This window comes from Pleuronectes platessa, chromosome 18 (assembly GCF_947347685.1).
Source record: "Pleuronectes platessa chromosome 18, fPlePla1.1, whole genome shotgun sequence".
NCBI lineage: Eukaryota > Metazoa > Chordata > Actinopteri > Pleuronectiformes > Pleuronectidae > Pleuronectes > Pleuronectes platessa.
Window position 1 is genome coordinate 10,448,506 of NC_070643.1, and position 18,772 is coordinate 10,467,277.

Sequence of the window (18,772 nt, forward strand, 5' to 3'; positions counted from 1 at the left end):
CGTCGGCGAAGTGCATTTAAACAAGCTTACTTTATTCATAAAGATCTTTGCAGTTCACACTTACAACCATCGTCCAGACACTCACACGTGAATTGGCTGCATCAGACACATGACACACACACACACACACACACGTACGTTTGCCTTGTGATTACTGGGCATGTGCAATTTTTAAAGCCTGATTAAAACACTGTTGGAATGACGGAAAAATAGACAAGCGGCGACATTCACTCATGGAGCAGCGCACAAAGAAAATGACGTTTCACAGTTTGAACTTCAAAAACGTGGAAGTACTGAACAATAAGAGTGTATCTCAGCCGTCTGTTTCCCTTCAACATGGTACAGTATCCCTCGGCCCGACCAGAGACCAGAAAGTGCAATCGCCGGGAAGTAAAACCTCATTGGCCCGCCATTCTTTCAACACTAAAACATGAGGGGAGGTTTACAGGGGGGGGGGGGGTAATTCACGACAGTAATTCACAAGTCGCTCCACAACTTCGACGTACTTTCATATGTACAGTACATTCAGAATAAAGCCTTATTTAGTGCAGATACATGAAAACAATAGTGCTGTTTCTGTTCGAACCACCTGACGTCTCTGTTTGCAAAAAACACGGTCATTCGTTCGGTAGCTCGTAGATTGCAAGTCAAAAAACAAAAGAAAATCTCCACCGTCCTTCATAATACACTATATACTCGCTCAGATGACTTCTTAAAGACATCATATATTCAGATCTCTGCATTTACACTTAAAAAACAAACATTTCACTGTCTTTTCCTTGCCTTTCCACGACAGAGGGAAAAGATGAAGCACTTTCTCGGCTGCTTTATCACAAGAGAATCCTACTCACTGTAAAGAAATATTGAGAGGGCCACTTAAATGAAGATACTTGAGTTTTTTTAGTTTTTTTTTTTAAATCCTCCCTTCAAAGCTACAATTGACTCTTCATTCTAGTTTTGTAGCGTTGAATTGTTTTTAACACAGAATAAATACATGCTCTTTAAATGGTGCTTTAGTCCATCGAAGCAGAAAGATGAGCGTTAAAAAATAATAGAAAAAGTAAAAGATCGTAGCAACTGTTCCCACCTATTCATGATCCTTTCACCCCTGGGTGGAGGAGCCGTCTGAAGCACGACCTCTCGCTCCCTCTCAGGAGTAAACTACATTCATTTGCAACCTTCAGGAACCAAAAAAGTGTGAATGATTGTAACTCAACAAGACATCTTAACCAAACCCCAATCGAAATGAACTAATGGCCGACAAACACACGTTTACCAATACGGTGTGCCACGATTCCAGGTGTAAACATCCCCCCCCCCCCATAAATCCTTCAATCGATCTGCTCAAAGTTGAGCACGTGGCCGTCGAAGTGCGTGAGGACGTGCCGCTCGAACAGCTGCTGCTGGCAGTTGAGCGGGAACTGCTCGGAGCAGACGGGGCAGACCTTCCAGTGGCTCTCGACGTGCTGCTCGAAGCTGCGCTGCTCGAAGTGGGGGGGGAAGATCACCTCGCACAGCGGGCAGCGCTTGTGAACGTCGTTACTAAGGAGACAAAGAGAGGGGACACTGTGGTTGACACTCTGTGATCTACGGCTCTGCGGCAGTGTCTCTATGGTGGTGACGATCAAACAGTCTTTCCAGCAGATCGGGACGCTTCTGCTCTACAGACCATAATGTCACTCATGGAAGACAGGGATTTCAGCAGCGAGGAAAGTAATTGTTGAATCACTGTTAGGATGCAACAATTGCGTTACCTCCTGCTTGTTTATTATCTGCATCATGTGCCTGAGGTAGATACGTTATCATAGATGGATACAAGATTTGAGCTTTAATGCTAAGGAGGTTGTGTTTTTCATTTGTGATATAGCAGGATAACAAAAAAATTACCCAACCGATTTCCGGTCAATTTTGTGGAGGGGCTGGGCCAAGAAAGACCCCATTAAGTTTGGTTGTGGATTCAGAACAGTGGGTGGATCAACGGTTTTATTTTCACTTTCTTTAAGATTGTGAGATAGGTTTTTGGCGATTTCTCAGAGGATAATTAATGGAGCTCGATGAAAAAACAAACAGTGTTTACAATTTGGTGCAGATCCCCAAAAATCCGAAACTAGCAAATTTAAATAGGGGGACTGTTGAGAAAAGGTATCTTTTCTCTAAGTGCCATTCTAGATATATTATTCTTTCCTCTGCCAAGGAAGTTGTTTGGCTGTAGCAGTGACTCTATCTGAAGTGCCATTCTAATCTGGGGGTTGTAACTTGATGCAGATCCAAATAAAAATCCTGATAGGATATAAAAGTGTTTTCATTAAAAAAAGTTATTGGCAAATTAATTGATAACGTATATATATATATATTTTATACAATATACAATAGTTTTTCTCGCTCCATTTTAGTTTTATTTTATATCTTTTATAACTAAATAAACTAAAGCTTTTGTATTTCTACTTATTGTCATTGTCTGGGTCTGTATATAATTCTGGAAAATGAACACCTCCACTGCCTTGGCTTGTTTTTTTGTCAGCATTTTCTTGTGGGACATTTTGCAGGATGTCTTGTTAGTGTTTTACCTGGAGTCAAAGCAGAAGCTGCCCCTGGCCTCACGGCGTCTGCTGGACTGATGATCACAGGACGGCTGAGCCCCGTCAGTGACCTACAAGCACAATGAGAAAAGAATATGTAATAGAATCCGGAGATGGGTTGACAGAATGATCTGAGCCAGGAAACGTATGCGTGCCGAGCCAGGTATCTATTTTAGAGAGGAGCGTACACAAATCTCCCAAAACAACCATAATATATAATCTAACAAACACTAAATTATCTGAAGTCTGTGCTTGTGCAAAGTCCCTCCCAATTACTCTCTCCTGATCCTCATTATCTTCATCTCTCTCGAGTTCTGAGGGATTGACTGTTAATTAGAGCTTTATGCAAATGAGTTCAAAGCCTCATCTTTTAAGGGCACGTTGCATTTTCCTTTATTCAGCGGGGAGGAGCACTCCAGAGACGAGAGACAGAGACGGGGTGAAATAAGCGAGGGATGAGCGTGACAGGAACTCGCTGGCTGCAGAAACACAAAGTGAGGATGGAAAAGAAAGGCTCTGAACAAAAGTCGTGTGTTGTGCATTTATGTAAATATCCCGATATACTGCTGAACTCAGATTGAAGATGTGATGCTTTTAGGACTCATTGACAAGTAAACAGACGGTATTCATATATGAATTATTGACGCATAATGTAATACATACAAGTAAATAGTACCCATACTCCATACAAGATAAAGCCACCAGCCTGAGTTTTAGTTGCCTCTGTCAAGGAGGTTATGTTTTCACCCCTGACCGTTTGTTTGTTTGTTGGTTCTTCCAGCAGGATTCAACGTACTTCCGCCAAACTTGGTGGTGTAATGTGACCAGCAAAGTAAGAACCAATCAAATTGTTGTGTGGATCTGACCATTGAACACTGGATTATTGGGCATTTTGCCAGTTTGACCACTTTACCAGGGAATGAATCTTTGGATCTTGAAAAAAAAAAAAAATCAGGCACATTTAGGGGGACTGATATTTATGAGTGTGTGAAAATTAGGTGCAGCCTGATTGGACTTCGGGGACTGCTGTGCCTGAGCAGAAATGTGTAGTTATATGGACGTACGGTTCCTGGCTCCTCTGGTGGATGCTCCAGGCTCTCGGGGGGGCTCGTGCTGCGACAGGGCTGGATGCAGACCACCTCTCGGTCCCAGCCGGGTGCCCCGGCTTCAGGGCTTCGAGGTGTCATCGGGGGTGCACAGGGAGGGGCGCAGGGCGGGGCCTCCGGTGGTGGACGGGACATGTGTTCAGGAGAAAGAGCAACATCAGCCCGGTCTAAAAAAAAAAGAAAGAAAAACAGTTACACATGCTGACAGAGAGGAGCATGACAGAATGGTTTACCGGAGTTTAAATTCCTCCCACCTCTCGTGGTGTCGGTGGAGTAGGGATTGCCGAACTGCAGCTCAGCGGGCCTCTGCGGCACCAGCGGTGGAGGGGAGGGGTCCTGGGGGTAGGGCAGCGGGTAGCGCAGCACCATGGGCTGCCTGGCCTCAGCAGCCTGGGCACCAGCCTCCTGCTCCCTCTGCCTGCACACATAACGCTGCAGCTCCTGGAGGAGAGAGAGCACCCATCTTTGAATATTCTCACTACTTCTAAATGATATATTGCATCTTTGTATTTTCATTAAGTGCACTGTTGGGACCAGGCGGGCACCCGGTTCTTTCAGCTCAAGAGTTTAACTTTCCCTCGACACTGTCCCTGCCCTTTGTGATTATATCTGAAGCGAGAGCATTAGTACCCTACTCATTACTGTAATGGGTGTCAGACTCTGGCTCCCTCTGCTCTGGCTTCGCTGATAGAGGCGCTCGCCCTCGCCCTCTTCTTTTTTTTTACCTCCCTTCCTCCCCACGCGATTCCGCCCGACGACTTCATTAGTGCGCTGCTATCAGGTTTAACATTTAAACCAGGGTTGGGAAGGTGAAACAGACACGTCGCCTGGCATTTGCACTGTCTAATGGCACTGTACCAACGGGCGAGGGAAGAAGTATAGATGTTTTAATTAGTGGATAGTGGGGGAGTGTGAAGGGAAAGGAAAATTTACAGAAAAGAGCCCAGACATTGCACTTAAAAGGTGATGATATTTCAATGGAATTCAATTGAAAGCCTACATTATCTGCATAATGTCATCTCAGCGGCTTTAAGAAGAGATTGGTATTCAGAGGGTTTATAGCTTTTTAAAAATCTAACTCAACTCATGTTTATGATGAAAACAAAAAGAAAGTGCTGTTTTGAAGGATGAAGGACCGATCCAGTAAAGGCTTATTCATCTAGGAGCATGTTTGACGCGTTACCTCCTGTAGCTGCTCCTTGTCTCTAAGCGCCTGGGCCAGGTTTCGTTTCAGCTCCGTCACCTCACTGGCTCGCTCGGCCATCTGCACCTAGAGAGAGAAAACATACGGAAAAAATATTAGCATCACCGCAGAGCTCATCATTATTATGAAATCATAGGATTATTGTTTCCATTTCAACTAGAGCCCAAGTTGTTTATATTTATATACAATAGTGTACAATCAGAACGCAATGAATTTATCTCTGCTCTCGTTGATGTGTGGGAACATCACCCAGATCTAAATGTGTGGTGATTTTGAAACACACACAATCACGTTGTATCCAGGGCAGACAGGAGAAGAGGGGGTTGTAGTAAATATCAGACTTTCTAACAGGACTGACCCTGTGGGATAGTTTACGTGACTAGTTGCCTGCTCGTCTCTTATTTCAACCCATTACAAAGGTTCCAATTCCCCCGTCTCCTGCAGTTTCTCTCTCTGCTTCATGTCTGTCTGTCTATCCCGCTTCTCTCACTCTTAAATTCTCTAAGCTTCCCTCACTCCCCCCCTCCTTCCCTTTCATCTCCCTTTGTCCTCTCTCGCTGGCTCCCCTCTTTTCATAAATTTACAGCGCAGCATTAGAAGGTTAAGTTCAGGTGAAGGGAGTCTGCAGCAGTGAATTTCTAAGCTTCGCCCTCCCCTCTCGACTCTCCCCGTCTTATTCCTCTCCCTCGCCTCCATTCTCCGGGCGGCTGATGTAAACAAGCCGTAAAGCACGGCGTCCTGCGGATGCCTTGCTTGTCAGTCTCCGGGGCCATTAAGAGTGGCTCCGGGCCCGGGGCGCTCGCCTAAGACGGGAGACTCTACCGAAGACAGGGAGAGTCTTATTTACAGCGCCAATAAACACACTCACTCATGGAGATTAAATGGCAGTAGGTACTTTGGCTGACGTTCACACGCAAAATGCAGCAGGTCCACGTAGAGGCAGCAAGCTCAATACTTGTACTGGGTCACACAAACTAAAGCAGTACACATACACACTGGCTCATGTGTGGCACTGATGCAGCAGCTACATGTTGTGCATGCGGCAGCGCCAGTTAAATATATGCTTTTTAACAAAGTGTTTTTATTAACCAATTAAGATGGATTTCAACCCACAATATGTACATTTACTCAAGTGCAACCTCTAGCTATACCCGCTAGACTCAAATGCGTAAATATTTTACTTTTCAAGAGTTTTAGTCTCACAATTTAAACTACTTTGTAGAGCAGGAAGACATGCAGCAGAGGGCCGAAATTCAAAAGTGGAGGGAAAAGTTCATATTCAAAGTGTAATAGCCGGTTTAAATTCAAAGTCTAGAATCACCAGACTGACCAAAGTAGTTTGCCAGCAGAGGGCACTATCAGCTTATTAGATGCCCCTCTTGACCTATCAGGTAAATAAGGCACTACTGTTATATTGTTTTACTATGAAAATGGACGACACTAGCAAATAAGGCTGTCCTGCATCTTACTGTTCTAGCGACAACCAACATGTGGGATTACTGTTAGCCTTTCACCTATCTTAAATTTTAGTGTCAGGCCTAGAAATATTTAGGGGCATTTTAAGGTCTAAACTGAAAAAAGCTAAGGCTAATCAGTAATGAAATAATTGTGTGTGTGTGTGTGTGTGTGTGTGTGTGTGTGTGTGTGTGTGTGTGTGTGTGTGTGTGTGTGTGTGGTGTGTGTGTGTGTTTACCCTGAATCGCTCCTCCTCATTGGCCAGCCTCTGTTTGAGCGTCTCGTTGATGGCGCACTGCTCCCGCCACTTCTCCTCCATCATCGCTAGCTCCTCCTCCACCGAGCGAGTCTGCTCTATCTCCACCTCTTCCATGCTCATGCTCATCCCCTCCACCTCCACCTCCAGCAGCACCTGCTCCTCCTCGACGTGCCTCACTTCCTCTAGCTTCAGTGCACCCTCCACCTCGGCACCCTGCCTCTCGTTCTCCACCTCTACCCAGCTCGTCATCCGCAGGCTCTCCTCCGGCAGGCTCTCCTCCTCCGGCAGGCTCTCCTTCTCTTCTTTCTTCTCCTTTTCTTTGTTTTCATTTCGGTTCCATTCTCCCACACCCTCTGCCTGGGACCACTCATTCTGAATATGCTCTGTCTGCCTGTCATCTGTTTCTGTACTGAGCTGTGTGTCAGTGGATGTAGGTTTCCTGGTTAGGAGCTCTTGGATGAGTGTTATCTCAGTTGCTCCTTGTAGAACTGCAGTAGCTATGTTTCCTGTATAAACACAGTAGGTATACAATATCATCTGAACATCCTCTGCGTTGATTGAAGTATTAATAATTACTATGATGGGCTAATTACGGACATTTTAACATAATCGCTTTTTATTTTCCCCAACAACACCTGGTATCCTTTTTATCATGGGTCTGTAATTAACATTTTTGGTTTTTCTATCACCCCAGCTCATCCACCTCCGCTTTCCTTCATTTCATTTTTCCATGAATGATTTTCAAAAATCTCAGAATCTGCCTGAACTTGTTGTCTAAAGATGTGCATGTTCACGTGTCTAGGCGGAAGACAGAAATAGTAATTGCACAGTAAGAAGAAAGAAAAAAGTCTAGTCATGCAAAGCCATGTACAAGTGGGCTGTACAGCTTGCAGTGAAATATGTTCTGCGATTACGAAGCAATATGAGAAGACTCGGTGAAAAGAAACATACTGTACCTGCTGTGGGTGATTCTGGACTAGGGGTCAGCGGTTCCTGTGTCGTCTCAGTCGCTGCATTTCTTTTTGGCTCCTGCAAACAGACACACAGCAACGTGAACGGTACATCAACCCAATCTGATTACACCTAGTTGCAGAAGCACCAGAAAGATCGGCTCTATGGTCTCTACACGCGATTAAACAGCAAGTATACTGTGGGCCTTAGTCTCACCGTGCAGTAACTTACCCCCTGTGACTCAGTTGTGTTCAGTTTAGCGACCTGCCTGCGGAGGCGCTGACACTCCCGGTACTTCTCCTTGTAGTGTTCAGCAGCCATGTGGAGACGCAGTTTCAGCTCCTCAACCTCCCTCTGCAGCTCAGCCTCTGCTTCTGACACCACCATCATGCTGGGTGTCACCTCCCCACCTGTCCCAACACCCTGACACAGGGGAAAAGATGTTTAAGAAAACATCTTTTCTGCTCTAATTTAAAGCAGCACATGTTGATGCGATACAGAAATAGGATTTAGCCACAAGCCGATTATGTTCTACCGCCTTTATGTGATATTAGTCAACTCTACATTCAATATGATCACTTCACAGAGAGTGGAAGATACTTATTAAGGGTTTCTAGTACTTACCACTTCCTTTTGTGCAGTGCTCCTCATGCGGTCTAACTGGCTCTCCATGCGTTGGCACTCGGCCTGAGCATCAGCTAAACTGGCGCGGAGCTTGTCGGCCTCCAAGCGGGCGCGGTACAGCTCAGTCATCGTGTGGTCACGGGCGCTGGCTGAGTCACGGAGCTCCGCGGCCAGCAGGGAGGCCTGCTGCCGGGACGCCTGCAGCTGCTCCTCGGCCTGACGGAGCTGCTCGCGTATACGGGCCAGCTCTGCCTAAAGACATAAAGAGGGAAATTAAATAGTCATGAGTTGATTTTACTAAAAAGGTCTGCACATGTATAAGGTGGTAGACATGTATTTCTTGAATTTATATATACCTTATCAGACTTGTGCACCAGCAGGTCCTTCTCTAAGCTGTCCCGCTGGGCATGACAGGCTCTGAGCCTTTCTAGCTCCTCCTGGAACTGGGCAATGGTCACCTCGCGGTTCAGCTCCACTGCTTTCAACATCTGGAGCTCTGCACTCAGCTTCGTGTTCTCCAGCTCAGTGCTGCGCAGGTGGACCTACGCAATGCGACAGCACGAAAAAGAGCAAAATGCTTAAGTTACGGCTTTCCATTTAGGCCGTCTTCTAGCGGCGAAGGGCTGTCCCCCACCTTGTAGAGTTCTCTTTCATCCTTCTCGTTCTTAAGTTGGCTCTCCAGACTGTCTCTCTCTGTCGTCAGCTTCTTCAGACGATCACGCAGACTGTGGAAAAGAACAAGTCCAAGATGGGGTGTCAAGGAATGCTCACTTATTGTTCATTAGCTAGATATGCAACTTTAGCAGGCTGTAAAATCTGCTTTGGAAAAAGCTTGAGCTGGCATATGTCTATGCAGCAACACTTCCTGGTTGGTTATGTTTTTGGCGAAGCTTTAACTTGTATTTGGATAGAAGTGCACATGCAACGTTTACAAGGAAAAAGAAAAACAGAAAGATGTTCCAACCTTGTTTAAACCAACCAAGAATCCCTTCATTAAAATTAAATATTTATGGGTCCAAAGAAATTACTTGTTAAGGTCTTTGCACAGCAAGTGCATATTTAGTATGTTTTCTAAAATCCGTCATCCAATGAAAATTATCACCAACAGATCCAATTGATCCCCAACAGCTCAAACAACTCTTTCAAACAACTCTGACAGATGAGAAAAATGCAACCTTTCACAAAAAGTTGGTTCGCAAAGACCTTAACTAAGACTATTGTTTGAGTGGTGCTGTTTTCACTCAATGACAATTTCCGAAGCCCGGGGTTATGCTTGAACAGATTTTATTCACTGCATAGGGACGAATGGAATGATGAAAATGTTGAGCAAGCTGAAAACAGGCAAGAAACCTGCTTCAAACACAGTTATTCCTCACAGAAATGGACGAGTCTGGATGATTGATGGACATGTGTTCGCGTTCTCCACTAACCAGTCCAGCTCCGTTTCCTTTTGCAGGCCTCTCTGGCTGACTCCCAGCAGGTCTTCTTCTAGCTGGCGGACTCGGTCCGTGGCCTCCTTCAGCCTCCGCCTCACCTCCTCCCTCTCCTCTGACAGGCCCTGCGACGAGCGCAGCAGCTCCTGCATGACAGAGGAGGCAGACGTGGATCACAGTGACAGGGGCAGGAGCCAATCACTGCAGCTTTGGGTGTGGAGAAGAAGTGTTGGACTACGGCTGAAGCTTTGGCAACACTGACGATTAAACACAGATGGTCATTTTTCATGTGATGCAGGGCCCTCATGTTGCATATATTACATGCTGTATGTTGCACTGCTTTTATGCATTTTGTATTTCTATTTTTATACCAGCTGCAACCCATATTGATCTAATGCAGTTTATCACTGCAGTACCTTCTTGAATGTTACATTTTTATGGAAACTGCAAGTGTACATTTGCACAAATATTAGCAAACATGTATTGATATAGTGTAAAATACTGTGAAACATAAATTGTATGTACTTTGCAAACTTTTACTGTACATATTTAAAGGACAGCTGGAAAAAGGGAAACTTTCCCCCAGGCATCTCTTAAGTCTTACCTTATCAAGAGAGTTATGCAGATTACGATGGCTGCAAAAGTCACGTTTAGTATCTAAGGTAGCTGAAAGATTGCAGCAGTGTAAAGTGAATGTGAATTTTATGCATGCAGGGAAAAAAATGTAATCTGCCTAGCATTGGTGAACTTCCAAAAATTCCAGTTATCGCTCCACAGATCATGTAAGGTCTGTTTTACCCACGTTGTGCTCCTGCAGAGGAAATGCCTTGTTTGAACTTGGTGCTAATCAGCAGTGAAGGACATTAAATCACTCATAGGACATAACTACATACCTCTGCACACACACTCCCTTCTATTAGTAGCACGCCCACACACATACTCGCAAACACACACCTTAAGGAGGAAGGCACACACAGCTACACACTCAAGGACATATGGAGACAGGCAGATATGTGCAGGGTACAGCCATCAATCCAGAACTGATGGACTGTACATGCGCACAAACCGACACACACTCAAGCCTGTCTCCCTCTGGGCTTGGCTCTGCGTAGATTACTGTATGATTTTTACTGCTGGCGTTTGGAAAGCACTTTAGCAGTGCATAAAGACCTTATAAAAAGTGTAGTCGTAAAATTAGCAGCCACAAAATATGTACTTATGTTTTCATGTTAAACTCAAAGGATATTTTCATCGTCATGGCATGAGCTAACGCACCTACTGTAAATGCCCTACAAAAGACGCGCGCACACACACACACACACACCTACTCGCACAAGTCGTATATCTACACATGGACATGACTGTTGAATGAAAAGCAGAACAGTAATAACAGTGTGTGTCTGTATTACCACGTAATTTATGGCGATTTTGTCCTTTGTAAAAAAAGAGCAGCAGACTAACTCAAAGCAGCATGTTCTCACTCTGAAGTCTGGACCCGAGAGCTGCACCAGGGGGCGATAAGAGACTGGTTTCAAACTCACTATACTCCAGGCGCTGTTTCACAACAGACCTCTCGGCTTTCATTGAGTTTCCTCAACATGACTGGTTTTAGGTGTGTGTGCCAAGCTACTGCTCATCACATGAGCGAGTCATAAAATACTAAAATCTCAAATCTGACTCAGCCTGGTCAATGAGTGAACAGAAAAGGAACAAGGGTGATGAGGAATATTTTTATGTACCTAATCTGAGCTAAATTGTCTCTTTTCAGGTCATGCCAATAAACTCTGAACTGAAATCTCTTTAATAAAAAAGAGAAAGACAGGAACAGAGAGACAGACCGGGACAGAGAGACATGCAAGAACAGAGAGACAGAGAGACAGACAGGAACAGAGAAACACACAGACAGGGAGAAAATAGACAGTGAGAAAGCAGTGGCCACTGAAATCGCGTGACTGAGTGGTGTTTGTCCCTGAGGCTGGGCAGGGCCCTTTTTTCAGGCAGGCGGTTTTGCGGACTACCCTGCTCATTCCACACACAGACTAAAAGGGTTTGCAAGCGGGTGGCATAATGAGTGTGTTTGTGCGTGTGTGCACCCTTGTGCATGTGTGAATGCACATTAGAAAGGCCTTGTGGTGTGGAACCCAAATGTGAGTGTGAGTTTGAAGGGGGGGCAGTTTGTGAATGTGTATAAGCGCCGGCGCATGTGTGTGTTTGTGCGTTTGACGTCATGTTTGTTCACTCTGTGGTTGCGATGGCACCTTCCCTGACGCCAGATGCCCGAGAAAACTGCGTCCCAATTCCATTCTGGCCCACTGAGTCGGGTCGTTAAAAAGGAGAGAAACACTGGCACTTACATACACACTCATTGTGGCTCTTTGTGCGTCTCAAAAACAGGGACACAGATTATTCATGAATTCGGGCGTTTGAAGTTTTTAGACCTGTGATCACTGGTGAGGAACCGGCTCCACACACATATGCAAACAGAGGCCAACTGTCTATGTATGTACTCACCTCTGCACGTGTGCACACAAAAAATACCTCACATCCGATTTCGTTGTAAATTTGGTTTAGATACACGGTTTGTGCAGTAATCCTATCCATATTACAACCAATCATGTTATGTTGTGTGTGCGTGAAAAAACATCCCTCTGCATGCCTGCCTGCCTTTCTGCTATCACCTCACCTCACCCCCCCTCCTCTAACCTGGTTGTGTGTCCGCAGCAGGCAGCATGTCTCCCTCTCCTGCTCCCTCTCCCTGGCCAGTCGTTTCTGCTCCTCCTGCAGCTGATGCTTCTCCTCCTGCAGGAGCCGCATGGCCTTCAGCAGCTCCCTGCGCTCCTGCTGTGCCTCCTCCACTCTCTATAAGGCAGTAGGATAGGGGTTGAGGGGACAGGGAGAGAAGATGAGAATGGTAGTTGCTCTCTGAAGATTATGGTGATCAATTCACCTGGTTTTGTAATTTCAAAGACAGTACATATCAATGAAAGTATAAATAATAATAATAGATCATTTATGCAGAAATGGGAATTTCTGCTCTTCTCCTCCTCCTAATCAGTGAGGTCAGAGGTCACGTCAGGTCCAGCTGTGAATCTGTTATGAGTCATGGGCTTAGCTATGAAACCATTTAATTATAGGTCAAGATGAAAAAATAAATCAGAAGTGCATTGCTTTTGTGAGGCCTACCTCTAACAGACCCGTCTTCGTGGTGACGACCAGTATGTCTGAGTTGCTGTCGTCCTCGGTAACGGTCAACAGCTCCTCGGTGGGAGTGGCTGACCTGAACTGGAAGGGCGTGCTGGCTCCTCTGATGTCACCGGTGTGTGTGACGTAACAGAACTGGTAAAACTCTCCGTCAGATTTAGGGACATAATACCCTATAGTGCAAGGGGAAAAACGTGGGTGTGTTAAATTGTTAAAAAATTCAGTATTATACAAAAAGCAAAGATCACTGTCCACATAGCACAGTGGCAAGTGAATGTTTCTCCATGTAATACATCACATTTTATATGCTAATGAGATCTCACAGGAGAATTATTGATGTGTTGGGCCTGGTTCTCTAGGACGGAGGAGTTAAGTACGGAACCACCCAGCAGCCAACTGCTTTTACTGACTCCTGACACACCACAGCACACTCTCATATTTTCACTGTGTAATATCTGACCGTTCCAGACCCAGTAAAACCAGTTTGCAGGCTCTCAACAACTGCGTGTGTTTGTGTGCATGTGTGTGGTTTCAAGGTGCTCAGGTCCCAGGCCGTCGTTTGTGGCTGTGTTCCCTTATTAAATAAAAGTGCTGGTTTTTATACGTGCCGTAAAATGGAGGAGTTACTTTGGAATACCTCGAGTCTGTATAGTGGTTTTACCAAGTGTGTGTGTGTGTGTGTGTGTGTGTGTGTGTTTACCTTGAAACACCACAGTGCTGTGCACAGTACTTCCTGGTTCGTAGTTTTCAGGTATAGAAGACCAAAGGAAGGTGTAGTAATCCCTGGCTGTGCTCCAACCCACCTGAAGAGGCAATGTAAAAGAAAACATGATTTTCCAGGATAAAAAATAGGATAGTTTATATCTTATCAATATTATTTAGTAAAATCATCCATGTCAAAGGCATTTGGATTTAAGATTAACAGCCAGGTTTCATTTATCATAAAATGTTCGACAGCACACTAGGTAAAAAGTATCTGGAGTTTTATATACAATGGTCATCGCAAGAATGGAAACATTTAAAACCATGCCCCCTCATTCTTCCACACACCCTCTCCTCCCCTCACTTCCTACCCCTTCTGGGCTCACAAGAAAAAGAGAGGGGGCGGAGAAGGTGTTAGAATGGGGTGGGAAGCCAGGGGTGCAGAAAGCTCTGTGTGTAAGTATACACACATGCACAGACTCCTGAGACTGCACAGAATGTCCCACGTGGAAAGGTTGAGGGAGGGGGGTGAGAAAAGAGGAAGAAAAGGTGAACATTTTACACCAAATGGCAAGGGAGATGTAGTTTCATGAATTTCATGTGTTGTTAGGTGATGTACGATGACATGGAGTTGTGAAGATCATAACTCAGGTCCTGCGCCGTAAATCTGTCGCGCTCAAACTGCACACTGGGCTGCTAAGATTCATACACACACCTCGTTTCAGCTCACATGTGCGATACGTGCTTGTGACATTACGGAGCTGCACTTCAGCTGTGCCCGAGTAAATCCCACCTGTGGGCACTGTGCGACACAAAGGTGGCACGAGAGAGGAGCCTGGTTATTTGGACAGCTGTCAGGTAATCATCATATCATATTGCCGTTAAGGTGGTTGCTTTACGACTGTAGGCTGTATAGAAAATTACAGGATGCACAAAACACTGGGAGGGGCTACTCGCCTTTTTTCGTTTAACTTTCAAAATAAGCTATAACATTCCAAAACTGAAGTGTAAGGTGCTAATAAATTTCAAAGGGTTCCTGAAAAACATTTACACAATTGGTTATTGAAAGATAAAACAATACGTTTAAAATCTAAAGAATTTAATTAACATGAAACCACCCAGAAAAAAATAAGAATTGGCCAAACCTGACAAAGCATTTGGAAGCTTAACCCGGTAACCGTAAATCAACTGAGCTACTCGAAGCATTTGTCAAAATCTCTGGTAAAATTATTCTGTTCTATGAAAGATAATTGTAGTGTTTGCCTTATCAACCTATTACACTCAGTATAATGCTATTCCAAACAAAGTGATAGCCAGCATGGCAACCTAGGCCAAGAACATTCTTTCCGCCTCCGACAGTATCTCAGTGAGAGGCTTGGCAGCGATGGACGCTCTCCAACTTCCAACTTGTGTGCCTACGTGTATTTGCTTAAGAGCAACGGGACATAAATAATTTTGCTAATTGCAGAGTGAAGTTGACTGACATTTAGCTAGGTATGGTTTGGCATTCCAACACGGGAGTGATGTTATAAAATAATCACAGGCAAAGCAGCTATCAATCATTCAACCAAGGTGTGAGGGAACAGCATGATGACACGTTAATTATACACTCACACAACGGGTTTCTCCCTGTCGACCCAACAAACATGCCACGACCCACAAAAAAAGAAAAAAGCTCCACAGGGCTTATTAGGAGTTATGTGTATGTGTTAGTGTGTGTGTGTGTGTGTGTGTGTGTGTGTTTGTCAAGCTAAACAGAACTTTCTCTTGACAAGTGCAGGAACAATAGTATGTGACCATGTTTGGAATGTGCACTGTTGTACACGGTTTACTGTGTATACAATAATGCGGGTGAGTTAGAAATCCCCATCATCTCAGAAAGTATCTCTTACAAGGATCAGTATTATTGTAGTAAAGACATTACCAGCCACTAGGTGGTGTCTGTGCGCAACTCAAACCAGCCTGCCAGAGCAGTCTGAGTCATTTTCAGAACAGCTCAGCTTTATGGCTCTGGCTCTTTTCCACTCCCTCTCTCTCTCTCTCTCTCTCTGAAACAGGTATTGCCTATAGATGTGAAAGGGGGGAAACATGCTCTCTCCCTGAGTCATCTCTGCACAAAGGTTTCGCCTCTGGGAGCCAAAAGTATATTATAGACGAACATGGTGATCATCGGTGCTCAGTAGGAAATTCAAACCCAATAAATCATTTATATAATGCAACAACCTGTTGATTTGTTTTCAGTATAATTTCCAAACACCAAAGGCGAAACACCCGATTCTTCAGTATTTGTATAGGGGTGTCAGCTCGCTTCCAATTACGAACAAAGTTGCTAATTATTATTTCTAAAAGCACACCTTGAGACCGGTTTACACATGCCATCCTGATTGAAGGAATACATGAGCTGAACCTAATAAAATATAAACTCATATTGACGGAATTAAATATGAATCGAATGAACACACAAGACGACAGACAAGTACGTCAAAAGGATTCAGGAGAAGCTCTGTCTGCTTGGTCCCTGACATGAGGCGCTAACCATGAAACAGGTTTCATTAGCATGCATTACAACAATTAAATTTTCCAATTGACTTTTTCCAAATAAACCCAGCATCTTTATTCTTTTTTAATTGAGTTGGTGGATTTGAAGTCGGTTCTCAAACAACGATAAAATGTTTGTCTTTCGACTTTACGAGACATTAAGTTTCCGAGTTCACATTTCCTGTTAATTACGTGTGAGATTTGATGGCCTTGATAAAAGAGCGAAGCCGAGGCGGGAGGTTGGTTAGCAGGAAGCAGAGAAGAGACCGATGGAAAGACAGAGGGGGGACAAAGAAGTGAAGATGGTGGGGGGGGGAAGAGGTCCTTAATAAGAATCAGAGTGGATCATTAAGAGCAACAAATGTTTGCCCCCCAGCGAGACCTAGTGTAACCAGCCCACCATGTACACTCTTCCTCTTTCTGCATGCACAGCAACCACACCAAAGCTTGTGGTGAGGTGTTAGGCATGTATTGAAGAGTTGAGGCATTAGTGTCGGGGCGGATGTATGTGTTAATGTGCCAAGTTCAAACCTATGACCAATTAATAAAACCCTAACACATAATACATGTCACAAACACTTGTAATGGGCTGGGAACATCTCCAACCTTTAAGTAGATCTTTGTACCATAAGGGATTTCAGATTAATAAAAGCCTGGTCCTGAAGTGATTGTGCTCGGTGGGGTCTTTGAAGGATGCTCTTAGTAAGAGCAGCTGTGTGTGTGTGTGTGTTTGTGTGTGTCATGTACCTTGAAGATGCCCACCCAGTCTTTGGGGTTGGGTGTAATGTAGGGGGTCAGGGTGTAGCAACACTCCAGGGGCGCCTGCGGCAGGAAACTCTTCCCCACGTTCTGGAAGATGACGTGGGCAAAGTTGGACGTTTCCATGATGCTGACGCTGCTGCCCGGCGACGAGTCCACCACCTGGAAAGATGACATTGTATCCTGGTGGTCACTTCATTTGTCTGAAAGGGAAGAGCAGCAGAGAACAGTCAGACAATGAGTATAAAAAGAGTGTAGGAAATATACAACTCGTCCTGAGTCATGCACACGAATATGACAGCAGCCATCCAAGCCTCCTATGCAGTGGCTCTATGCCCACCTCCAGTTTGAGGACCATTGTTAAATCAGCTGTATGATACATAACCCGCTCTGGACATGGGGGTTTTTAGTACTCAAGATCCTCTAAAGTTGTTAAAGGTGCGTGCAGAGATGTTTATGTTTCAGCCAATTATGCTGAATAACGTCTCATGTCATCTGTGGCCCTTACTGATCAGAATAAGAAGATGAAGAAGTCTTCTGTTGTTTCGGTAGAGCCTTGTAAAAGCAGCAAGTATGTGAACAAGCGTTGTCCTTCCCGTGCAACAAAAAGCCCTTCAGTCTGTAAATGCATGATTTTGTATGTCAGACATTATCTGGTAATGGGAGTATTTTTGTATTGTATTTTTGTCAATTATTTAAGGGGGAAATCAGATTTTACAGATTTACTTATCAGAGTGAGAAAGTAATATTCAGTCTATGAAAGCAGTAGTGAAACTTTTCCTTAGGGAGAGTGACATGAGGTTTTGGGCTTAAACCAGGCAGTGACAGTATAAGGATATAATGATTGTATATAGCATTACAGATAATGCAGCATCCGGTATTATAGGAGCATGACACATGCTGCAGAAGTAAAGCCAGGACATATTTGTGGCATCAACCTAACCACTCTTTTTCAAAAATCTCTCATCAGACCTAATGAAAATACAATAATAAATTGCTGCATCATCTCTTAATCACAGTTCTTCTTTAACCACGTTGAAAATGGAGCTGATGCACCATCACCCCACCATAAATAAGCACCTTCTCTGCAGGACAACTGAATTTAAATTGCTCAAACTATGCATGTGTTGTGAGGTGGAGAGGAGAAAGAGGAGCCAGTGGGAACGTGCGTTGGTTATTTGCAAGTGATGCAGCTGCTTTGCATCCCTGCCATGACAACATGGCTTACACAAAAAAAAAAAAACACTGCCCCATATTTGCATGTGACCCAACCCTGGACTGGTGACTGAGATAAATGACAGTGAGTCATAACTGAGGCTCGGTTCAGCTAGCCAGCGTCCATAACCATGTCTGTACACCGAGCCACAGCGACCAGCACTGAGTGAACGAGTCGTAAAGGCGTCGCAGGACATCTCTGTCATGTCATCATGGCCCAGGCAGCCCGGAGGATAATCTTATTTACGATGGCTAGGCAGCTAACGTTAGCTTGCGAACAGGCCATGTCGTGTCAAGTCACCAGCTAGCTAAACATCCTCTCAGAGACACGCGACGGACGGGAATTACGAGGCGTTCATTTAGCTTGAAAATGAAAAGCGTACCCTTCTCATATGAACTCCACTTGCAGGGAGGAGAGTGGATTTCTGCCCGACCAGGCCGAAGGGTTTCTCGCCTCTGTCCTCGTTGTTGACAACAGCTCAGACGATGATGCGTCTCCTCCTGAAGGAGCAGATGATGCCCCACTTCCGGGATGCTGTGCGGCGCAGAGGATGCTGAGGATGCTCACGAGGAGACGGTAAATGTGTTTTGTTTTCTATGACTATTAAATCATCTAAAAATTATCTAATGAAAATATCCGATTTATTATATATAATAAATAATATATTTATTTTTTAGGCTTTATTTTAAATATGACCCTTTTTCAACTTAAACCAATGCCAGAAGTGTACACGTAGCTGGAGGTT

At 44.6% G+C, this 18,772-nt stretch overlaps 1 protein-coding gene across 1 annotated transcript; it reads right to left on the reverse strand.

The window, feature by feature from the left end:
• Positions 1–11: 11 nt before the first annotated feature.
• Positions 12–18,556, reverse strand: tax1bp1a (Tax1 (human T-cell leukemia virus type I) binding protein 1a). The gene is made up of 17 exons (XM_053446772.1): positions 18,410–18,556; positions 16,800–17,014; positions 13,513–13,615; positions 12,795–12,985; positions 12,358–12,470; positions 9,609–9,719; positions 8,813–8,903; positions 8,553–8,720; positions 8,175–8,430; positions 7,786–7,964; positions 7,560–7,632; positions 6,583–7,109; positions 4,869–4,955; positions 3,940–4,126; positions 3,644–3,852; positions 2,568–2,650; positions 12–1,542 (listed from the first exon to the last, which is right to left on the reverse strand). The coding sequence occupies exons 2-17, from the start codon at positions 16,986–16,988 to the stop codon at positions 1,332–1,334; spliced, it is 2,778 nt and encodes a 925-aa protein (XP_053302747.1). The 5' UTR covers positions 16,989–17,014; positions 18,410–18,556; the 3' UTR covers positions 12–1,331.
• Between the last annotated feature and the right edge of the window lie 216 nt (positions 18,557–18,772).